The following is a 24,887-nucleotide window of genomic DNA, read 5'->3' on the forward strand; positions in this document are numbered from 1 at the left end:
CATACCTTTGCTTTGCCGTGTCTACTCGACAAACAAAACAAAAGGATACCCCTGCATCAAAACTGTTGTGAACTAATCTATGAAATCAGCAAATAGCTTGAAAATGTCACCGTTGGAAAATGTTGGACAGTTGAACAGTGATTTTGGTAGCCCAGGTTAAGTGTTTGATCCCCACGGATGCCGTGTGTGCAGCCAGCGTACACCTTTAAATCCGTCCATCCGTGTATAGTGGCAGAGAGTGGGACCAGAAAAAAGGCCCTCGGTTTGTGGGTGTAAAGACAAAGCTAGACTCCCGTCCTTACAGTCCATTTCTTTCTAGAAGTCCTTTCCTCTCTGCTGTGTCACGCCCAGGGTTTCATGCCCGGTTGGTTTAAGTGAGTCTGTACACTGAAAGCAAATCTGATTTCTTTGCAGTCTCCTCTCTCTCCCCCTCGTTCTCCAGGAGCAGTGTCATGTATTGTCAGTTAACCTGTGTGACGGGCCGTAACCTGACTCGCTGTTAAAACCATTTCCACTCAGAAAGCATGTCAGTTTCTTTCTCTCCAGTCTCTCAAGCTCTCAGCAACAGTAACATCACAATAAAGTCGATTTTATTTCATTCTTATTCGCTCACATTTTTACATTTTATGCCCTTTACAGATGTTGTAATTGCCACATCATGAATTGCAGCATTGCTTTGTTTAGGTTTTGCTGTTCCTCGTTAGCTGCCAAACATTTTAAACATTTTTCATGGCCCTCTTCCAGACTTTCCCAACTTTCCTTCGGGTGTTTGTCTCACTGCGTTTGATCCCACCCTGCTCTGCAGTACCATACGCCATGGCTGGATGAGCTGTGGATCGGATTGGATTGGAAGGAGAAAAGTTTATACTGCTGTGACAACATTTCTCTCTTTCACGTTCCCTTTTTCTTCCTCTGCCATTGTTGTTGCTTTCTGTCTCTTTGTCACTGGCCATCTCTTCCTCTTTCCCTCTCTGTCCTGATCTGTTCCCTTTCATCCTGAGGTTTACTCAGGCAACAGTGTTTGACTTTGAAAATCCATCTATTTGCTTCTCTTTCTGACACTCTCTGGATATGTCATCATTTCCCTCTCACATTTTCTGTCTCCATCGCCCCTTTCATCAGCATTTCTGCTGCAGAGGATCAACAATGGGGTTACTGTAAAATAAATCCTGACACAACCTTTGCTGCTGCTGAAAAAGCAGAGGCAGCGGTCAGACGCTATTAAATATGTTATCAGATAACATGGAAGTTGACTTGTTACCGTATCTGCAGCGTAACCGTAGACCTACAGGCTGAGAAACATGAGAACCAGGCTCAGGCACAGTGTGTGTGCATTTACATAAAATAATAATGAACATTTCAAAGCATGCTTATGTGAAAATGAGGGTTTGTACATCAAATACACCAGGGTGCCAGGAACCGGAATAGAAATATGTTAGGTTGTCTTTTATATAGAAGGGTAATGACTGAGGTATAAAAATCCTGCACACAGGTATTTGAGGTATTTTCAACTGTCGTAGTTAATATTAATGTCATTGCATCAAAGAACAGCTGCCATCACCATCCTTTTATTCCAGATTCAGACAGTGAAGTTCTCATTTTAGCTGTTAAACTGATAGTTTGGTCAGCTCTATGCCCGTTGATGCAGATTGCAGCGAGAAGAACCTCTGACATATTGGTTTATCAGTTTCTGCAATCCAGCCTGTCCTGTTTGCTAGTTTTTTTGTTTTCCGTTGTGTAGAGAGTCAGAGGATCACACAGATGACTGACAGTCTGTTGGATTATTGCAAATGTGCAACAGTTTCCTATCATATCAGTTCGTATTCTTTAGAGCTTGTCGTGCTCCTGCCCAGCTCGCTAAAGAATCAGCAGGTAAAGCAGGTTTAAACAAGTCAGGCACACTGGAAAATAACAGATATGCAGACAGGAAATATACTCAAGTAAATAATAAAATATGCCAGAATTCTCTCCCCTCTTATTATACACGCTGCCTGGCCTGCAGTTACTCTGTGACACTGAATCATATATATTAGGTTGTTCCACAAGATCACTACCTAATGGGACAACTGAATGGACCAGATGTATTGCACTACAGCTATACTTTCCCTGCTGCTGTAATCAATGATGTGTCTCTAAAGGTCTCTAACATCAAAATGTCATTTTGCCTCCCATGTGGGAACAGCAGCCCCTTTTATTTGTCTGGTATAAGAGAAATCCATATCAGAACTCAGCTAGAAGCCAGCTTTAAGTGGCCATTTACAGAACTGCACTTTTTGGCCCTTTTCCTCGTTGGTCTCACTTTTTAACTCGGGAGATTGCTGCTCACCTTTCCTCAGAAAAGGTTTGAGGAACTATTTATTTACTGCATTTTCAACTCCAATGACAATTTGTCAGACAGAGCAGCGTTTGCTGTTGCTGGAAATTCGCGGATCGCAGTGATTGGTGCCCAGCTGAAAACCTGATCCAACAGTTCTGACATCTGTTCAACCTCCAGCCATAATCAATGGTTCCATTATCAGGCAGGCCTATCGATCAGTGAGTTCAGAGCTTTTAACCACTGTTTGCATTCAATAATAAAATGGTTATAAAATGGGTTGGGAGAGTAAAATAGGACATGGAAAGATGAAAAATAAAAAATCAGGAAATAGCCCAACGAATGATGAGTCGATCATTCGGAAGAAATGAAAGAGCACAATGGATAAAAAAACAGAAAGAAGTGATGGATGGATAAGTCAGACAGAGTCTGATGCTTCGCTGCAGTACACCTGGTTATAAGATGACATATTTTGAAATTTCGTCCACTTGATAGTGTCCGCGGAGCATTTTAATAATTCACTTAAAGCCTGGTCATTTGGGGGAAAATTAAAAACACACTGTAGATCTAAAAAATGACCCAAGCAGTAGCATTTGTTTATATATTTATGTCGTCCTTTATCACCTTTTTGTTCTATTCATCCCTCCGTTTCTTTCTTTTGTTGTCGGCAGTTCTCATTGCAGAGTAGCTTGTTTCCATGGAAACGGAGTGAGCCAGATGAGCTTGGCTGCTTGCACTGCAGCGTCTGTCCTGTGTGTACATGTGTATGTGTGATGATTGGCTGTAAAGAGAGGGAAGGATGATGATTTATGATAGTCTGATGCACTACGAAGATACTTGGACGAACAGTGGATGATGTGTCTTTGTGTCTCTTTATTCTAGCACTTGTACCTCCACCGCTGTAATTCCACGCTCTTATCAGTGTTGATTCAAGTCTCCACAGAAATGATACACATCACCACTGCAGTGACATCCAAAGCTTAGCCCAAGAGGGAGAGGAAGTGTGTCATATGAAAGAGTGTGTTTGGAATTTCATATTTCTGTGTATGTGTGTGTGTGTGTGTGTGTGTGTATGTGTGGCTTATAAGGTTCTAGAATGATGTTCATACTTCTCTGATGTAGTTTCAGTGGCAGATTAAGGCTCAGATTTGCTCCTGTACATACAATATTGTATTGTTTGTACGAAATAAGATGACAAGAAACAAAGATGGTCTGGATATTTTACCACTTACAGGTACACATCAAGCGCAGACAGATAAGAAAAGCATTTAATGACTCTGGTGTGCCCATTAATGGCAGTCATGATGAAATTAAAAAAAATGTTTTGAGTATTTTAAATATATTTTTCTAATTCTAATGCTGGCCTAAATCTGCCAAAAAGCAGATTGGTATCCAATGTAGCCAATGTCTCATCATCCATTACCTTTTGTACTTTTGAAGATACAACATCAATGTTTGTGCTGACACCGTTTTTAAAAAAAAACAGGAATGACTAATGTCCTTATCCAGTCCACACTGGAAGTCTGATTTTGCTCTTTATGTGTGTAAAAAGGGCTTTTTCTCTGTTGTTGCCTTTCACACTTTAAGTCCTTGACATTTATACATTGTGACTGCTCTTATAGTAGTAGAGAAAACCCAATTTGTTCTACGCATGCATCTTTTTGTGGCAGCAATCTCAGTCCTACCTTCAAGCCTCAATAAACTCTGCACTATGCTGTAAACACAACAGGACATGGTAATTAGTGAACCTAAAAGATGCTCGCAGTCCAATGTGGTCACCTTTGGTCGAAGCCAGGGTAGCTGTTTTTCCGGTGTTTATGTTTAATTTAAGGATTTAAGTCTCCAGACTGCGGCTTCATGCAGTTACACTGACTTAAATCTGTTATTTAGTGATATTAAAGTGCAAAAGAACCCAAAAATGATGTCCCATTTGCTGCACAAAACAATCCTGATCTGTTTTTGTCTTGATGCTGACAGTTGAGATTACCACTTTTTTGATGGCCCTAAGTCCCTGCTCTCTCCTCTTCATTTCAGACTGAGTCCGTTCTTCATTTTATTGAAACAGTTCACAGTCGATATGGTGTCAAGACTTACTAATGAGGCTCTGTGTGTGTCTTTGTTTCAGAACTCCCAGAAGAAACGAGGAGCACGACCCAACAACAAACCTGACAAAAAGCTCGCCGCACAGGTAAGAACCAAGCACGCACGCACACCTCTGTATTTTCCTCCAGAAGGTTTAACAAATCAATACGAGACACAATGTGTTGCAGCTTGAGACACTTATAGCAGGAGAGCGAGTGGCATGAGAAGTTACGTCTGTAGGTTTCAGGGATGGAGGGAAACCTTTAAAGAACTTTACCACTCAGAGTATAACTCCTCCAAAAGCATCTGCAAGGCTGTGATATAACACAGCTTTCTTTAATAGTCAAACACTCATTCAGGATATTTCGATTTCTTACAACAAAGCTCCATTCCTGCCTGTCCAGACATCCACAGCTAACGATAACAGCTAAAGATATGAAATATAGATATTAAACTGTATCATATTGTGGTGTAGCTTTTAGCGTCAGCAACGCCGCAGGCAACTGTCACCTCTCTGGGAATGTAATCACATGTGCTGCAGGTGGGCTATGACTGTTATTGGCCCTGATCGAGCAGGAAAAACAGAACAGCGCTGAAATAATTATGAAAAGCTGCCCTCCATGAACGTTCCCACACATAAATCATACCCTGCACTACAGTATGATATTGTAAAGTGTAACATGCATATGGAACATGCCATGAGGAATTGTTATGGTCTCATTTTTATGATGACTAATTTTTATGGCTGAAGTTTGTGGTTAATAATTGAAAACAGGCAAACAAATAAATTTGAATGCGGATATTTTAGTCACCACTAGAAAACCCAAACACATCCTCCGTATGTCTTATTATTTGTTTCAGTCCAAACCTTCACTTTGTTTTAAGCTTCAGAATAGACACTGAACGTGTCAAGTTAGGAAACTTCTCATCCTTTCTGTGTTTTGGCCTCACAACTCATTACTTTGTTGTTTGTGCGTTTCTGCTTATTTTGAGCAATTTCCTCTGGGGATCACACTCTTAGCTATCCAAACGGGCTGCTTGCAGTTTGAAGCAAACAGATCAGCAGTTCCCTTCTTCCTTCTCATCTTTACTCTTCTCCATCTTGTCCTGCAGGTGTTTGTACTTCCTGTAATCCTTACCTACTCAGTTCTTGTTTGCTTGGGGAATACAGCTCAAGTCTCAAGATTACACTTTCAGTCTCTCCTTCCTTTTGATTCTGTAGCTTTTTCCTCCACTGTTTTTGAGTCGATCCCCCCTCATTAATCTTCTGAGTCATTAGAAGAGTTTAAACACCGCCCAAAGACTGTGAAAAAAAGGGACTAAAGAAGTAAGCGGTGTAGGAGCTCAGGTTTTACACAAGAACAAACTACACAGATGCAGAATAAAAACTCAGCAGGCTAACAAATCACCACGGTAGGTGTTTGCAGTGAAGGTAATTATCTACACCGCCATCTCTCTGGCTGCTAACACAAGCCGGGCCCAGGCTCCCATTCCAAGCCACATACCATAAATGGCTGTAAATTCGCCGGCCCTCGTCGAGCTTAATGTGGTTGGAATCGCTCCACGGGCCGTAAAACAAATACAACCACGGAGCTGCATCTGAGGAATGGCTGCACGGGGTCACCTCAGGTCGACAAGGCTTAGTACTGAGTTTAGGATAACAGCACAGGAAAATTGAATCAGGTTATTATACAGCATCTGTGGTTTTATATAGTTATTGTGAGAGACTATAAAGACCTCTAAAAAGGGACCATGATGTTTCACCATTAGCCAGCATGGCCTTAATGTTGCACTGTTTTGTTTAGTTTTTTCTTTTTTACCAGCGAGCTGACAGAAATACAGAGCCCAAGATATTAAACTTATGAACATCAGAATATAACCAAGTCCTCAGATGATTCACCTTAACCTCTAATGTCATCCATGTCTCAGTCTGGATGGATCTAAAGGTTGCATTCTGTTTATGAAGTGATCTGACCCGTTCTCTTGTTGTGTGTCTGAGTGTGTCTGCAGTTTTGACTTTGTGTGTGTCACTTCGTTCAGCTCTGTATAACCTCTGTCAAAGCTCGACTGTCTGTCATCGTTACTCACTGAACCTTATCTACTTTTTTTCTCTCATTTATTTGTCTTCATTCACTTTTCCATTAAAGTTTTTGCATAAATTATACTAATGGAGCATTATTTAATTATCTTTTTGTTATCATGTATTTATTGTAACACATATAACACAGCTTTATAACAGCTAATTATATTTTTAGGACTTTCTAATCATATGATGGACTGCCGTTGCATTTTTACAATTACACTGAAAGGCCTGAGGGTGACTCTCAATTATATCTTAGACCCACACAACTGGTGCCTTTATTAAATGTATGTGATTTAATTATTTTCATCATTTGGTCATATGCACTTTTGAATCTGAATTAATTTTTATCTTTAATGCAGATGATTCGATACTCAAATGACGACACAGCCCTCTGACATTTCCATAATGCGCTTGTGTGCATTTTGGTGTCTTTCTGATGCAGCACTTTTTATAGCATCGTCACCTTTGTGCTCTCTTTTCGTCTTGTCCCGTCACTGCAGGAGGACAGTTCAGACCTGAAATGTCAACTCCACTTTGCCAAAGAGGAATCAGCCCTGATGTGCAAGAAGCTGACCAAACTGGTGAAGGACAGCGAGGCCATGAAGGAGGAGCTGGCCAAGTACAGGTCGCTCTACGGAGACATCAACGCCTCCCTCACTGTGGAGGAGGTGAGGAAACGATGGGGCTCCTGAAAATACTTGACAATTTGCTACAGAGACATTTGAGCCAGTTTGCATTATCTAAAATAAAAGCATGAATAATTAGAAGGTGAATTACTTTTCTCTGCTCATCTCATCTGTAAGGTTGCTGACTCCCCCCACACCCGTGAGGCAGAAATCAGAGTCCACCTAAAGCTGGTCGAGGAGGAGGCTAACCTACTAAGTCGACGCATTGTGGAGCTGGAGGTGGAGAACAGGGGGCTACGGGCTGAGATGGACGACATGAAGGGCCCGCAAGGTGGTTTGTCTCCTCGTTTAATTATTCTGTGGTCCATTTTTCATCTGATCTTCCACCCGCTTGGAGGTGGAGATTATCTTAAATCAGCAGGAAACATTTTGTATTTAGAAATCTTACATAGGAAGTGGCTAGATTAGGAAAAAGACAAGTGCTGGTATGCTGGCTCCTTTCAGTAAATAATTATATATACTTGTGTCTGTCACGTATTGCATAACATTAGCTGAGGCATGCCAAGCCAGATACATGAGCTGATGTTAGCTGATCTCAGTGCTGGCCCACTTCAGTTGTAAACTTTGTAGATATCCAAGCCTCTTTGCAACCCACCTGCACTTTAGCTGCTCCTTGTGAAGGTGTATCTGACTTAATCAACATCATGTTTTTTTTTTTTTGCCTTTTACCTGCTCTGTTTTGTACTCTGGGCTCTCCATGCTGCTGCCTCAGGCTTTTAATGTATGTGCACAGAAGGGCAGGAAGGTATGCTTTCCCTTAGGCTTTCAAGGGCAGACAGAGCCACACTGCTCATATAAAATACTGCAGATGGATATAATGTTTTCTTTACTGAAGTTGAAAAACTGGATACTAAAGTGATTTTTTGTAAAAGCCAACCCAGTGACGTAAAAGCTCAGGCTTTACTGTATATTAGGTCCTTAACTTATTTATTTTAATTCTTTCTTTTCGTTTTATATTGTTAAATTGCTTTTGAGACTGTTTTGTAAATTCAGTGATTTTGCTGCTGGGATGATAAGATTGATATGTTCTTGTTAGCTGTGTAGTAAAGATGAGGCTAGAGTCAGTAGCCAGTTAGCATACAGTGCAAAGACTCAAGGAAGATACCAAAAGTATGTTCTTTTCTTTTTTTTTTTTTTTGCCCTTGTTTGTTTTAGCATCTAACTTTTATTGCTTTTCCCCTTAGATGGTCCTCAAGAACTCAGTGGTGTTGGTGGCGGTCTTGGGGCAGGGCTCTGCCTCACAGGTGGGGCCATGGTGCTTGGTGGCGGGGCTTCATCTGAAAACATCATGGAGCTCCAGAGACACCTGCAGTTTGTGGAGGAAGAGGCAGAGCTGCTGAGGAGGTCTCTCATTGAGATGGAGGAACAAAATAAACTTCTGATGAACGAGATAAACCGCTATAAATCTGAGCTCCCGCCTCCTGCATCCGCGCTGTCGTCCAACTCATTAATGTCGCTGACAGACGGGATGCTCAACGACAGTCTAGTGCACACGTTACAGGAAGGGTCGGTGTTTATCAGCACTGACACCCCAACTCAGGAGGAGGAGCTCCGACTGGCGACGCTTCAGATTGGAGAACTAAGCGGGAAGGTGAAGAAGCTTCAGTATGAGAATCGCGTGCTTCTGTCCAACCTACAGCGCTGTGATCTGGCTTCCTATCACTCTCCCACCTCTTCATCCTCCTCCTCTTCATTAAGACTGGCTCTTGAGACGGATGCAGAGGCTGGAGACTCAGCTGAGTGCCTCCCCAGCAGGTAATTTCATATTTTCTCTTTTCCTGTTCGGTTTTCAACATTTTTGGGTGGAACTGAGTGGAACTCAAAAATGATCAAGAGAAAGTCACCATCAAAAACCAGATTTGTCATAATACAGTCATCAGACTGGGCCTCAGTCTGATAACAAGACTTAGGCCCCATCCCAGCCTCCACACTTACAGATTCACAGATTTTGAGTCACCTTTTCTTTCAATTGTGAGGGCTTAAGGGTGAAAATAACATGCAAAAAAGCTCTAAAGTTGACTTTTTGAGTCTTTTATTTAATTTCAGTAAATCTGCATTTATGCAAATTTTACCTAAATGGAATTACACAAATTTCATAACACTGTGGCGAAGCACGGGGTTCCTGATCGTCATTATAGACGGGCAGACACTAATGATAAGGAAACGATCACAGGATGTTGTAGAACTGGTGCATTAACTAAAAAATGTAAACGAAGAAAGTCTCACGCCTTCAATTATAGAAACAAGTTGTGGCGTTGTTAAGGTAACATCATTGCAATATGTCTCAAAATGAGCCTGCAAATATTAATACTATTTGCAGGCTCATGAACACACTGCGGCACTGCTGCTGCACACACAGGCGACGTCATTCAAACCTGTGAGGGTTTCGTGTTTTGGGCGTTGGGTGAACATTAGAACTGGACTTAAGAGACTTGCAGTGCTGCACAATGTTTTGAGTTAAATGGTAGCTCATCTGAGCATGTGAAAAAGAATGTTTTTCATATGAGTACATAGAGTCTAGTGAAAACCTGTATAAGCTGCTATCATTCAGCAGCTTATACAAAAGCTTTAATAGGAGTAACTTCAAGTCATGATTTTCTGTATGACTTCATTGTGGAGAAATTTTGGCCCACTCTTCTTTATGATGTTGCTTCGGTTCAGTGGGGTTTGCAGGTTTATTGCGCAGCTCTCCTAAGCTTTTTAATCAGGTTCACGTTTCTACTTTGATTGGACCATTGCAACACTTTAATTTGCTGTTTTGGGGATTCCTGTCTGGTTGCATGAGTCGGTTTGGGCTGGGCTTTAGCTGACAGATAGACGGCTTCACATTAAGGCCCAACAGCCAAATCAAAACAGTGTTAATAAAGGAATCACAACAATATTACAGGGATTGAAAGGGAAGCATTTATCCTGCAGGGAACATCAATATGTGTTGAAATATTTTGCAAAAACTGCAAAATATATACACCACATATCAGCTATTAATACCAAAATCTTTTTGTTTTTCCATCAGTCCACCCCAGCGCAAGGAGCCGGTAGGGGGTGAGAATGACGCCCTTGAGATTAAGGAACAGAAAAAGAAGATTGAGGACAATGCTGACGCCACAACATCGCTGCCTGTGTGCCTGGGGCAGAAGGACCATGATGCCTTGCTAGCCATGAGGGACCAGGCTCGCTTGGTTTCTACAGCTATACAGCTCCTGACCTCCCCCGAGTCTAACTGCCTCTCTTCATCCCCATCCATCTTTCACAAGGTCTGCAACAGTGAGGCAGCAGAGCCGTGTGATCTGGAGAAACCGCAGCCTCACAGCCAGGTACATGTCCTCTGTTTTGTCTCTTGTTGTTCTTCAGATTAAAAGACACAGCTTCTCAGTAAGTTCATGAGCCTTTTAAATAGTGGCAAAGTGGAGCTTTTTGCATTTCTTTGATTCCGATGAAATGGTTACTGCAAGAGTGTGAAACACTAGCCTAGGAGACAAATGTCTGCTTCATTGTCTCTGGAACTTTTTTGCTACTGGTTGTGCAGCCACCTGCAGATTAAGCCCTGCAGTTTATTGTTTATCAACTCTAGCCTGTCCCTCACACAGCCAGTAATGACTGTAGGATAAGTTCAGTTATTTCTGCGTCCTCAGATCTCAGGGCTGTCTGATCTGGCCGACCGTCCTCTCGTTGGTGCTCTGACCAGCAGGCTTCAGGCCCTGCACAGCCAGCTTCAGTCCTTTGTGGAGAAAGTAGACAGCCTGGGTAGGACCCCAGCGGGTGGCAGGGACCTTGAGTTGGAAGGGGAGTCACCTTGCACCTCCACCTCCTGCTCTGGAGACGGCCAGGATCCACAGAACAGGGCAGAGGAGAAGGTAAAAGAAAAGGAACACTCCCCTTTTCTCACTAATCATCACACTTTTATTTTATTCCGTATGTTTTTGTTTTTTCAAGCTTTTCTGTCATTTTTCTGTTCTAGTTTATTTCTCTGTTCTTTCAGTGCCTACTGTTAGTTTGGCTGACCAGCACTCCCAGTTCCATTTCAACATGCTGCTTTAGTTTCTTCTCACGGTGAAGAATGAGCTTTACACGGCACGCTCAAATCATCCCAAACGTTAAAATAAAATTTCATTTTTTTCTCTCTTATCATTTTTAAATTAACTTCAGTAATTCAAGCCCTACAGATAAGGGGAAAAACAAAGATGTCTTGACTTTGATGAAATCAGATTTGAGCTGCCAGTGTAAGCCTCTCCACGTGACGTTACCCGTGTCCTCTGCATGCCGTTGAGTTGTCTCCTAACCTGTATTTAGCTGCTGCTTTAGGCCTCAAATGGAGCCTGTTTGATGCATGCATATAGTGACATTATTAAGCTTATATAAAGTTCTGTTTAATCAGTATATACCAAATACACAGAGAGAAGCCAGAAGCTGACTACAGAATAATCATCTCTTAACGGAAAATTTAAAAAAAACAAACAAAAATAGAATAATTGTGTGTGTTCTGTGTGTTTTGCTCTTCAGTTTATGACTTTATTTATATTAGTTTCTATTTACTGCACAGCGATCCATTTTTGTCACAAACACAAAATGTGGAGAATGAAAAACTCTGTGCTATTGAAATGATTAGGGACGATGTGAGAATCCAAGTTGTCCAAACTGATTTGTCGAAAGCAGCAGAAAGCCAAAGTGACGCCGCTCTAAGAAGATTTCCAATCATGCTTCATTTGAAACGCTCCACTCGGAAGCTCTTGGCGCACAGTCAATTGTCACACACTGAGGATTTACTCTCAGCACCAAATGTATTTTCAACTATCAGATGGCCCATAAAAAGTCCAATATGGGAACCACGATTTTTTTAAAAGGTGCATCAGTCGAGGCTTTGGCTTTCCTCGGCTGACTTGTCCTTTCATAATGTGATGAGTCGTTTTTATTTTCCCGCCATCAACTGTTGGGAATACATTTTAAAATGACATAAAATCTGATGAGACTCAAACAGTAATGTTGGGGTGGGAGGGTGGGTCAGGGGTAAATTCATGTTTTTTCCCATTTGTTTAAAATTCAAGTCTTTCGTAACTTATTAGCAGACAAAATATGGAGACCTCTGGAATGTTTTGTTGTGCCTTCATGGAGAGAAATTTGTATCGACTCTGATCTGATCGAGGTGTTGCTTGGAAGCCGCTGTGATGAAATTCTACGTAGTTTTAAGTGAAACTAGTAAAAATGCAATGTTTAGACTCCATTAGAGGCCAATTCTGAGTTCCAACCCCCCTCCGATCTCCCTTTTCCTCCCTCTCTCCTCTCCCCTCTTTCTCTCTGCACGGGCACCATATCCGATCGATTTCTGCACTTGACCTCACCCTTCCCCACCTTTCCTCAAACCTTCTTTTTGCCACTGCTCCACACATCCTCACATAACTTCCTCACCCCTCCTCTTCCTCGCACCCCTCACATCCCTTTCTTCCAACTCCTTTCACATCTTGCATCAAAACCCGTTTTTCCTCCTCCTCACCTTGTTGCCCCTCCGCTCTGACCTTTCATCCTAACTGCCTTACTCCTTCTCTTCTCCTCCCATTCGTCTTTTTCTCCCCTCTCTCCTTCTCCGTTTCCTCCTCTCCCTCCCATTGCTGTTTTACCCCCCCGTCTCTCCATCCTTCACGCTCTTCTGCGTCCCGTTACCTTCCCTCTGTCGTGCCCCCTCAGCCGTTCATTCTACCCTCCATCCTCCTCTTCTTTCTCTTCTCCACTCTTTCCTTCTCTTCTCTGACCAAGCTCTTTTTCCTCTACATCCTCTTCTTTGTCTTGTGAGGCCCATAAGTCATTATTTGTTCTGTTTTTTTGTTTAGTTTTTATGTAATGTTGTCACATTGATAGGAGCCATTTTGGTTGTATTGTTTTTTCTTATTGTTGTATTTGTTTGTCCTGCTTTCTGTCATTTCCTCTGTTTTGCTTGTTTTTGATTTTGTTTGTTTGTTTGGGTTTTTTTGCCCCACAATTCCTCCTCCCCCATCTCTCCCTCTCTCTCCCTCTCTCTCTCCTCTATGATTCTTTTCTGTTTGTTTTCTTTTTCTTCATTAACTTGCCCATGCATGCATGCAGCAGCCTGATTTTAGGGACCAGGTGGAGCCAGAAGCGAATGATGAAACCGAGGAGAACAGCCAATCAGACAGCAACGAGTTGCAAAATCAGGAAACCAGCCAGCCGCAACACGAGGAGAAGGAGACAGATGGTGCAAAGGTGAGAGGCTCAAAAGCACAATCCGTGACATTGTGACATGCACAAAGATGCACAGGAGGCCTGAAATTTCAGAGCTGGTCCATGTCGCAGCTGACAGCTAACACAGTTACTTAGAGCCTGGAACCAGTGCTTTAATATCAGATTTCTTACTCTCTTTTAACACTGAGTATTAATATTTATTTATCACTGAATATGTTTGTTATGTGATTGGATTTTCCACATGCGTGGGTGTACGAGGACATACTGTAGCCTGAGGTTACTGGTGCCTTACATTTGTAGCAACCTCACGCTAACAACACAGTGTTGTAAACAAACAGTGACTTCACTGTCAGCCGGGGTACTGACAGGAAGACCTTTGTCTGGTTGACTTTTTGGTGGTGTGTTTCCGTGATAACCAAGGCTGTGTGTGTTTGCCTCTTTATCTAAGGGGGGGACTAAAATAGAATGACGGAAAAATATTGAATGCCAAATAGTAAAGATAGAGTGGAGCAGTGACAAAGCATGGGGAGAAGCCAGCATTCAGCAGAAACATGCAGTACAGTGCAAAAGTCTCGAGCCACCCTCTCGTTTCTTGAGGTCTTTTTTTTTTGCTGCTTTCACAATAATAGTGTCTTATGGAGCGATTCATCCAAATGTAAACATTTTAGTTCAAACTGACATCAGTATCTATAAATGAGACAGAGAGATATTACAGTGACTGTCTACAGCCATCTGTAAAACACAGTAGGGGCGCTGTCATGGTTTGGTGCAGCATTTTAATCAGTGGTGTTGTAATAAGATTGTAAACACTGAAAAGTACCACCAGATTTTATCCGCCAGCCAATATCGTCTGGAAAGTGTCTGATTAGCAAAAGCTTCATTTTTCCACATGACAATGACCCCAAACACACTGAGAATGAAGTAAAAGTATATCACCAGGATACCTGATCATACAATAGACCTCAGTGTTATTGAAGCATGCAAGATCATTTTGACAGAGAACAAAAAGCAGCCAACATCCAAAGAAGAGCTTTAAGAACTATGCTGAAGAGAAAGGTGATCATACCAAATACTGGCTTTCAAGCTCATTAGAATTGCACAAATATATAATAAATTACAGCATATTTCCATGTCTGTCTGCACATGTTTCAGTAAATCGCTGCTCCCATTTCCAAATATAAAATATAAAACATGACCGATGGGTCAGGACTTTTGTACTGTACTGCATGCTGTACAATAATAAATGGCACTGTTTATATTGTACAGGCAGTGGAGCTGGGTTTGTTGTCTTTATACTAAGCTAGCCAAAAATAGTTTCACTGTTTGTGCATAGCATAAAGATTAGACAGCTGGACGAAGCAGTAAGAATGGCTCTGACCAAAAAATATATTTAAAAAATCACCTATTAGCATTCAGGAATTAGCCTTTTTTTCACCTGAATACTCTGACTTTTAACTCAGTTACATTTATATAGCACCAGTTCACAACAAAAGTCACCTCAAGGCTGTTAATACTATGGAGGAAATACCCTACTGTATTAGAGAGAAAACCCCATCAATTAGATGGTCTCCTATGAGAAAGCACTTGGCAACAGTGGGAAGAAAGATTTACCTGGTTTATTGCCATCACACATGAGGTCACACCATCACGGGACTTAAGTCAGTGTATAGGCACAGCTGCTGGTGATCAAGAACTGTAAAACCCTAATAACATGCTGCTTTTATATTATGGTTTTCAGCCGATTAAACAAGGCATCATCCAGTTATTATGAGAGTGGAACTGATCCCACAAATAAAGAGAGGCTCTTAAAAGGCTAATAAATACTTGGAAAACTCTTTTTAGCATTGCATTCCAATTCAAATCACCATATTTAAAAGCATAAAAGTGTGATGAGTTATTGAAATTATTCCCAAACCTCGATACAAGATTTGCTCTGCTATTATCAGCCTCTGATGCTGTAGCGCATTTTCCGTGGGTAGCTGCCACCTTTTCAGAATGAGCGAGTGAGTCACAGTTGGAACAGAGTTTCTGAGTAGTTTTTCTAGCTGAAGGTGAAGGCCGGGTGGTGCCCCTGATGGAGGGTGATGGAGGGCGGAAGCTGAGCCCAGTGGAGGGTGAAACAGGACATTAAGGGTACAGAAGCAGGTCGATGGATCGCACTCACTCAGCAGCCAAATGAGGCATGGGGAGAGCATGAGATCAAGCCAGTGTGTGTGTGTGTGCGTGTGTGTAGGCTTACAGCAGCTCGCCACAGTTGATGTGTGATTTAAAGGCTGTTGTATCACAAACCTACCGTAATATGGATTAGGATGCTCACTCTTGGCTGTTTCTTACTTTTTTCCATTTGCTTTCTTGACCACTTACCTCCCATTACGGTGTCCATTTATCTTATTCATCATCCTTCTCTTTGATTGCTTACTTTCATCTGTTATCCTACCAACATGTTTCCCTTTCAACTGCGATTGCCATTCCTTTGTTTGTTTGTTTTCCCCTGCCTCCTTTAATGCCTCCTCGCCCTTCTGTCCCGTCTTCCATGCAGCTCAGCGATCTTCAGGTTCGGCTCTCAGAAGCGGAGGAGTCGGTTCGAGGAACTCAGGAGGATCTGGAAAAAGAGAGGCAGGGTCATAAAGAAATTGCTGTTAAACTCACACAGGTCAGTTTGCGTCCTTGAATACAGTTGATTGTCTCAGTGATCTGTTCTGACTGGATCTAAAGATTTAACAAATTATTTAGGTGTTTTAAGAGAATGAATGGGCATTTGGTGACTGCTTGGGCTACTGTGTGTTTACTGTTGTTTCTCTTAGCTCCAGGAGGAGCATCAGAAAGCCATGCTCCGACGAGACTTCCAGCTGCAGAGTCTGGGTCTCCAGGCGCGGCTTCAGAAGAAGTTGTGGTGCCAGGAGAGGACTCTGCTGGTCCAGGAGTCGCAGCACCTCAAACAAGCCCTTTTACTGCTCAGCCTCAAACTACGCTGCTTCCTCAAACAGTGGAGGCTTGGCTGCAAGAAAGACACAGAGTGGAAGGACGTCCTGGAGGTACGAGGGAGTGGAAACTGCAATCTGTGGAAGCTGGTCCATAGTTCAGTTTGCCGTTGTTTTGAGCAGAAACATTTATTTATATGAAGCTTGTCTGTGTGTAATTTCTACTTTTTCTTTAAAATTTCCAAGCTTCAAGATTTAGCTTCAGGTTCCCTCTAAAATACTGGAATATGTGATCTCAGATGCTGCTGTTCTGTGATTGGTTCTTTAGATAAACAGCCTGAAAGATCTCTACCTGCTACTGGAAGAGGAGAACCTGCCGAGCCCTACCCACCAGACTGACAAGAGAGCTCCTGCAGACGAACAGCCACTCAGCCCAACTATAAAGGTCGGACAAGTGAAACTCGTGCACACACGCACACGCATACTCACACACGCTTACGTGGATTACTTGTGTTTCCCTTGCAGTCGAGCGCTGTGAGCAGCACTTTGGCAGACCTAAAGGTCGCTCTGCAGGACCTAAGCGGAGAGTTGCGACAAGAGAGACAAGGCTCACAGGAACTCACTCAACAGTTCGCAAAGGCCAAGGCATCATGGGAAGTGGAGAGGACCGAACTAAAGAGCCTCATAACACAGGTAAGGAGGAAGAAGTGCTGCTGCTGTAAAGAAGTTTCCAAACTGATCATTAGGACGCTAAACAAAAACGTGTTAATGAGGTCCAGTAATACAGAAAATGCATCGCAACGGTTCAATTTTCCTGTTCTGTAAACAGCTGGTTTAATTTCTACTGCTTGGAGTGCAAATTAGACAGATGTTGGCGTTTAACAGTCATGAGCTACTCATGCTCAGACTGTTGAGTAGAGCGAAAAGAATACTGAACAAGGAAAACAGTAGTGGAAGTATTAGGTGTAGGTGAAATGCCCCCAGGTCAAAATGAACTACTTCTGAATCTGAGTGATTTCTGTCACAAGCATTTTGTATAACCATACAGTTATTGTACACCAGCTGGGCCACGTGTTGCTTTGAAGTGGCCGATAGTCTTTTTGACAAGTGTTTTTTTAAAATTAATGGCATCCTAAGGGTTCAATTTCATCTTCTCCATCTGTCGCATGTTTTGTGTTTGTCCATTTGAGCTTTTTAAACCCCACCCCACCCCACTCCCCCCCTCCTGCGCCTTTCTGTCTTGTCTACAGGCAGTAAGTAATGGTTTTAATGTCTCCTCCCCCTTCTCCTCTCTCATTGTCTCTCCGTCTATCTCATAACAGCAGTCGAGGCGGTAATATTGTTAATTAACAGCCTCTGAGATAGAACGTTGGCTGTGTGTTACCGCCCAGTAATTGAGACGGAAAGAGAAGGAAGAGAGATAAATGAGAGGAGACGGAGAGGCCTCTTAATGTTAAGCAATTAAATGGTGAATGGTCCGTGCTTATATAGTGACTTTTAGCCTTAGCTAGGTTCTACAAAGCACTTTACACACGGACACATCTGTCATGCTCTGGCCCACAGAGGACGATTACTATTATTTTGGTCCTGATCTAAGTTTGCAAAAACTATTTTCTATGTCCCGATGCATGTGGTAATTGCTACCCGGTTATAAGTTAAATTGTAAACGGTTATTAAATTACAAATACAGTTTGGAAATAAAGTCCATCACACGTGCAGTTTTCTGTTAGAACCTATAAAAGCACACAGTGATTTCAAAGGCATCTACAGAAAAGCACCAAACTCCACATTTGACCTGAAATGAGATTAAAATAATGCTTGATTTGGTCCCCGTCTGTAAAGAAACAAAAGAATCCAAACAAAGACAGATGGAGGCATCAATCATTGTCATGATGAGAGAGATTCAGGTCTGGCGCTGGTGTCCAAGTCCTCTGATTGGCAGCTGGAGATGAAAGCACTGTGACGTAGATGCAGGTTGCTTCCCAAGAACAAATTTACTGACACACGATTGCTGCCTTAATCAAAGATTGACTCCACCTGGCTGTGATTCATTACGGGTGAGGCAATTTATTGCATTGCCCAAGCATGCGCACACTTAAGAAACATTTATTGCATCTGAACATTTTCCACCTTATCACAAATGTTCTCAGAATGACAAACGAACATCTGTGCTACACATTTACACCCTTATTCCCCTTCCTGCCCTTTACAAACAAAGTATGTGTTACCCTGGCTGTAATGCCACAGCTGGAACCAATCTCTCCTCAGCCAGCAACACACACTGTAAAGTATGCCATCAATTTGCCTTGCATGAGTGTGAGTGTGTGTGCGCACATTCAGCACCTAGTCGACCACATCAGTGCCAAGGCTTCCTGGCAACACGCAGTGAATCCTCCAGCTGTTGCTTCATTGGACGAGTCAAGTCAATTTCAAACTCCGTCCTATCTGTCAAACAGCTTGACTGCGAATTAGCTTCGCCATTCAGCGTCAATACACAAACACTGTCAGCGAGGTAGAAAGCATATGCAGAACCCCGAAAGCATGCAGGACAACGCCGTCTCGTTTTGTTTTTTTCTTAATCACTCATCCGTACTGACTGACTGTAGGGCACGTTATGAACGCTTGCAATCTCCGTGATGACAGAGCGCACAGCGGGAAGCTCTGATCGCTCGTTCATCAAATCTGTTGAGTTCCCTTCGCTTTTGCCACTCAAAAGCAGGTGCAACTCACAAGTAAAAGACAAACTGTTTTGTTTTTTTTAAAATAAGACATCCAGCCGTCCCCTTAGCTGATCTGTCTAAAACAAGTCAGTGTAGCTCCTCCTACTTTAAATCCCCACCCCCAAGGCAGATTTATTTTTTGCAGTCAGAAGGTTTGAATAGCACATGCTCACAGACATCACGTAGAGGCAAGAAAAGAAAAGAACTGTCTGAAATATAACTGAGAGCAGTCTGAAGCCTGAGCTTTTGGCTTTTAGGCATTACTTATTCTTATTACAGAATCTGACATCAGTATATGTAATTACGGCCATATTTATATGAGCTTAGATTTCGGTACAAAAGCATAATAGGTTCAAAGGTCTGGTTTGATTCAAGCAACAAGAGCTGTTTGGTGGAGAGGCTTCTTTGCTTTGTTTCCATGAGTGATGTCAAACAGTCCACAGAGACATCAGTTAGTTTAACAGCTGGTGGCTGGTTTAGGATAAAGGTAATTATTAACAGATAACTTTGCTGTTTAGTAAATATGGAAATAGCACATATATACACAGTGAGGCCATTGTTGTATTTCTAGAAATATTTGCTTCTATGAGCAGTTACACATGTTCAGACTGAATATTAAGTGAAAAAAAACATTGAATAAAACTGCTCAAAAGCCGCATGATGAATGTGTGAAATGTGAAGGTAAACAATCTTATACCAAAAACGATTCTTTACGTATGATCTGAAGTATTTTGGGGGATTCTGGTTAATAAACCACGATGTAGTGATTTACACATTTGCCTACCAAGCAGAACATATGTGGTTTGATCCTGGGAGGAGGCACTGATCCCTCTGGGGCTGCATCTGGTCTAAAAAATAAATAAATGAAATCTTCTAAATCAAACATGCAGAGCTACCGGCTGTGTGCACCCCTTGTGAATAAAGGAGTGGCTGAGAGCAGCTCTCTCATTCTCTGATTATTAAACCAACTCTGCTGTTTCATTATTAAAGTTTTAGTTGAATAAATTGAATTTGCTAACTTGTGGGTAACGAGTCATGAACCAGATGGCTCTGATGCACCAGTAAATGCCAGTCATCCTGTGAAATAGCCTCCCCCTCACCGCCTCAGTAGTAAACCTCGTTAAGACGTGGGGCTCGTTAGGCCGTCTTCATCATTAACAAGAAATACTACTTTGCGTTGGAGACATGGAGTTGGGCTTAGCATGTGCGATGGCCTGACAGTTCCATTAGCACCATAAACGGATGAATCGAAGGAGGATTGATAGGTCCGGAGATGTGTGGGTGGGTGCGTTTTGTGTGTGCGCGTGTATGTCAAACTGATGGGACCGGCAGTGTGGCTGTGTGGTGAGCTATGAGGCTCAGACAGAGAAAAAGAAGAAGCGGGACTGCTCATAAAAATTTCAAGCTATCCCACCTACAGGCTCCGTGACAGAAGGCCAGATTTATGGAGAGTGAAAAAAGGGGTGGTAGAGCTCAAAATAGAGGGTGAGAAAGCTGTGGAGAGAGGGAGAAGAGGTGAGGCAGACGGGGAGTGGGGTGAGAAAGGTTTAGAGAGGAGGAGAGAATGAATAGCGGGGAGGAATTCTGACAGAAGCGATGGCAATGGGGAAATAGAGGTGGATGAAACATGGAGACACGCTGGAACTTCCCAATTGCAAATCTCAGTGTGGTCAAAATGAGTCACAGTTTGAATCTTGACAAAGACCATTAACTGTGTGTGTTACAAAGTTTGAACTCGGGGAAGCAGCAGACTATCGTCATTTTCAGTGTTTGCAGCTTGCTAGAACTAGCTTCTTCTTGGTGAATCACTGACAAGATCATGGGAGCCCAGAGCTCACAGATGCATGTGGGGAGCAAAGGCTGGCCCATGTGGTCCCATCCAACAGATGAGCCACTGTGGCTCAAATCGCCAAAAAAAAGGTTTTGATAGAAAGATGTCAAAATACACAGCGCATCACAGTTTGTTGTTTATGGGTCTGCATGACCACGGGCCAGTCAAGGTGCCCATGCTGACCTCTTTTTACTGCACCAACAATGGGCGGAACCGGACCACGGCACAATGGAATAAGGTGATCTGGTCTGATCAAGCAAATTTTCTTTTACATCAGATAGCTGCTTTGCCATGCTTGCCTAGTGGACATCTGGCACCATGATGCACTATGGGAAGAAGGCAAGCTATCAGAAAATCCCAGCGTAGTCGGGATGGAGTGTTGAACTGATCTGGAGTGTATTGTTACTGAGAAAAGGAGTAGTCACCATTGCCATTTTATTATTTCCCTGAACTTTGAGGAAAATCAGCATATTTTGGTGCTTACTATGTTTCCCTCTGACTTTCCAGCTCGAGACCAAAGCCAGCAAATCAGCAACAGCCATGTCCTCCACTGACGCACTGGAACCTCCAGACCTAAAGGTGGCACTGAAGAGGGAACGCGAAGAACATCAGCATCTGCTGGCCGAATCCTACGCAGCAGTGATGGACCTAACTAAACAGGTAATGCCTGAGAAAATTGTTGAGTGATGGTTAATTTTAAATAAAAAGGACTACAAGAAAAATATTGGATGTAACCTCAGCTATATGACTATGATTAGCCTCCTGACAGACTTCATCATTGGCTCTGATTCAGTCCCTGATTGCTTTGGCTCAACCACTCCTTCTTTCACTTGTATCACTTCCTTGCAGGGGGATTGAGAGATGCAGCCCTACGAAATGCAAACATTCTTATTTAGATAAATAAATATGGATAATTATTAGTAGTTATTACATCATTTAATTTTCCATTTAATATTCCTTTTGTTTTCTTTCTAACTGGTGTACGGATCAGTGTTATTTGTTATTTCCTCTGAAATTTACTTAGTTGCTTTATTGCTTTATCTGCACAGTAATACACAAATGCACAGCACAGCTGCTGTGAGTGTGTGCATGTTAAATATAATCTATACAACTACTTTTGTATGCAAAGTCGGTGACCAAGTTAGGTTGCAAAGTAAAAGGCAAATGGTAATGGTAAATGGACTGGTTCTTCTACTTTTCTACTCTGTCCGAGCACTCAAAGCGCTTTAAAGGCAAGATAATAATAATAGAAGGAGACTTTCACATAATTTCAACATCACATCCAGTTTGTTTCCTCATCCACCTCCTCTCGCCTTTCTCTTTTAACCCACCTGCGGACCAATCAGCTCCAGATCGGCGAGAGGAACTGGGGCAGAGAGAAGCTGGAGCTGCTGGAGAGATTCAGCCAGGAGAGAGCTCAGTGGGAGCAGCGACTGAGAGAGGCCACTGCGCAGCAGGGGAAGGTATGATGGGTGGGCTTGTGTTAGGAAGAGAAATGTCAAAGCTTATCTTGTGATGATAAAATCTAAAAGGACGAAGGTGCGTGTCAGAGATAAGGAGTACACTGACGAAGTATTGATTATTGGCTATTTGTTATTCCGACTTCTCAAAGAACTTCAGTTTTTCTTGCAAGCTTTGCAGCAGCTTAAATGTCTTGTCAGCTCTATTTGTGGTCTCAATGTTTTAAAAAGATGTCTTTCGGAAACTAAGTCCACTCATTTATGCTGAGCAGGTCACGTTTACCGCCGAGGCTTAAAGTTTAGATGACTACATTTGCCATCTTTGGGGTTGTTATTTTTATCTCAGACAAGTTTGGTTGATTCCGACTTTAACCACACAGCTGGTAATGTCATGATGTGAGTAAGGAGAACCCTCACTTGTGTGACTGCCTTGCTGTGGTTGAGCTGAGCTCACCGGGAAAACATAGTCAGTCATATCTGCTGATTATACACCAGCGCAGTCACTGCCAAGCTCCTGCAGCATGTCTGGGAAAGGATGATGAGGGATTGCATCAGTGGTCATTAAAGGTCTTTTCTTCAAACACACAGGCAGAAATTAAAATCCAGACACACAGACAGGAGCCTGTCATCTGTGTTTAGTTTTTTTTGTTTTGCTTTTTTGTTTTTTAGATGTTTAGACTGGTGTGTCCACTCTTTCTTGCTCTCTTTGCTTTCTAGTATTTATTCTGGTATTTATTCCTCCTCTACAGCGAGTGATCCTATTTTATTTGAAACATGGCGTTTTGGAAAGGACACAACTTGTCTTTTTGTTTTATTCACTCTGCTCCCTGCCTTTGCCTAAATCTCCTCAGTGTGTGTGCACACTTGTGTGTCTGTGTCGCACTCTGTCAAACGCAGACCTCACATGCTTGTGTTACAGTGTCAGAGCTTTCACAGATTTCTGACATTTGGTTTCAGTGCCCCCTTTAGGCCAGTTTCTGTAATGATTACTAGGATTCTTTTTAACATTACATGATGGTTAAGTCCTCTTAGAATCTCATATTATTTATATATTTAGAAATATATTTTGTTTTCCCTGCCTTGCAGCTGAAAGTGAAAATCCACCGGTACATCTGTACAACACATCACCTGCAGAAGTCCTTTTTTCCTTCCTCCCACTGTCTCTCATTTTTATCTTACCCATGGTGAATTAGCTCCTGAGTGTGAGATCACTCCTCCTAAAACACACTGACTCAGCATTACCTTCTGTGTGTGTATGTGTGTTTGGATACACTTTGCCACAGACATATTATACCAGACAAGGTCTCCGCTTTCTCCTGTCAGAATAACCTATTGATGTCTTTTGGGGTGTGAAAAAAAAACTATAAATAAAGAATGTTACAGGAATAATTTGTGTAGATGATGCAGGTTATTTAAATGCTAATAAGCTCTTAAAAAAGCAGATCCAGCGAGTTCCTTTTCACTGACAGCCTGGATCTCTTTTCTTCTTAAAGTCGAAGCCACCGAGCGATGAATCGTCTCCGGACTCAGTCGTTGCTAACGGAACAGGGTCACCAAGGTAACAATAATAGATCAATTTCAGCTAGATCATAAATTTTAGCCTATTACTCTAGTAATTAAAAAAAATGATATCAGTGTGTTATCTTGATAGCTAAGCATAAGTTCTCTTTTCTCATCAGCTCATTGGTGAAAAGGATCAAGTCCACGTTAGAGCTGGAGTGCTCGGAGGTCAACGGAACAGCCAATCAGGGGGAGAAAATACAGCTTGCTGCCCCGCCTCTTTTCATTCCCTCTGATCTGGGCAACAACACCAGAAAAAATTGGACCTGCCTAACCAATGAGGTTAACAGCTTATTTATACAGAGCTATGGAGCCATGGAGCTTATAGTATATTATTTACTATATTTACCTAATTAGCTGTATATATTGTAATGTTTTAGCCAAGTAAGTAGAAAGTTGTCTTATTATTCTCTTGTCTCTTGTTTCAGACCCCTAAGATCGTTGACACCTGTAAAACATGGGATGGTCCCAGCGGCTCCTGCAGTCGAGTAGGATCACAGCTGGACTTGGAGCCTGTGCAGAGGAGCTACACTGCTCCAGACCGCACCGGCATCCGGATCTACTACAGCCCTCCCGCCGTGAGACGCACTGATCACTGGAGAAGGAACCAGGAGGCCGAAGAGCCAGAGCACACTCAGAATGGGAGCTTCTTGCTGGAGGTGAATGGCTCAGATGCCGGCGTAGCTGCAGTGGAAACCCTGGACATTCAGCGTCAACCTGCATCCTCCTTTTCGTCCTCCTATGAGCAGTGGCTGAGCTCCCTGTCCAACCAGCACAGGGAGCTGTTGGAGAGCAGAAGCAGCTGTATTGCCAGATCGATGCCCAGCGTCATCAGTAACACGGTTAGCGGCTCGGCTAACAATGTGGTTGATGGGATGTCGCCCTCTTCTCCTTATCACACCCTGGAGATCGGAGAGATTTCAGCCAATTTAAGTGACGACATGAAGGAAATGACCAACTGTGTTCGACAGGCCATTCGCTCTTCATCTTTGGAGAGAAAATCTGGCAAGGAACCTGGGAGTCAGGTAATGCTTTTTA

General features: G+C 42.5%; 1 protein-coding gene across 2 annotated transcripts in view; it reads left to right on the forward strand.

Annotated features, from left to right (window-relative positions):
- Window positions 1-24,887, forward strand: part of mtcl2 (microtubule crosslinking factor 2) — an 84,575-nt gene that overhangs the window by 50,828 nt on the left and 8,860 nt on the right. Inside the window, exons 5-20 of one of the 2 annotated variants that reach the window (XM_087833301.1) lie at window positions 4,440-4,502; window positions 6,980-7,147; window positions 7,283-7,436; window positions 8,350-8,920; window positions 10,179-10,479; window positions 10,798-11,019; window positions 13,241-13,378; window positions 15,897-16,010; window positions 16,162-16,392; window positions 16,607-16,723; window positions 16,804-16,971; window positions 21,337-21,489; window positions 22,176-22,292; window positions 23,783-23,847; window positions 23,969-24,131; window positions 24,278-24,874. In XM_087833301.1, the coding sequence (XP_087689427.1) occupies window positions 4,440-4,502; window positions 6,980-7,147; window positions 7,283-7,436; window positions 8,350-8,920; window positions 10,179-10,479; window positions 10,798-11,019; window positions 13,241-13,378; window positions 15,897-16,010; window positions 16,162-16,392; window positions 16,607-16,723; window positions 16,804-16,971; window positions 21,337-21,489; window positions 22,176-22,292; window positions 23,783-23,847; window positions 23,969-24,131; window positions 24,278-24,874 (3,342 nt within the window). The remainder of the gene's footprint in view (window positions 1-4,439; window positions 4,503-6,979; window positions 7,148-7,282; window positions 7,437-8,349; window positions 8,921-10,178; window positions 10,480-10,797; window positions 11,020-13,240; window positions 13,379-15,896; window positions 16,011-16,161; window positions 16,393-16,606; window positions 16,724-16,803; window positions 16,972-21,336; window positions 21,490-22,175; window positions 22,293-23,782; window positions 23,848-23,968; window positions 24,132-24,277; window positions 24,875-24,887) is intronic. The other variant, XM_087833302.1, reaches the window with a different exon arrangement.

The sequence above is a fragment of the Neolamprologus brichardi genome, chromosome 20 (assembly GCF_056152115.1).
Source record: "Neolamprologus brichardi isolate AB-2024 chromosome 20, ASM5615211v1, whole genome shotgun sequence".
Classification (NCBI taxonomy): Eukaryota; Metazoa; Chordata; class Actinopteri; order Cichliformes; family Cichlidae; genus Neolamprologus; species Neolamprologus brichardi.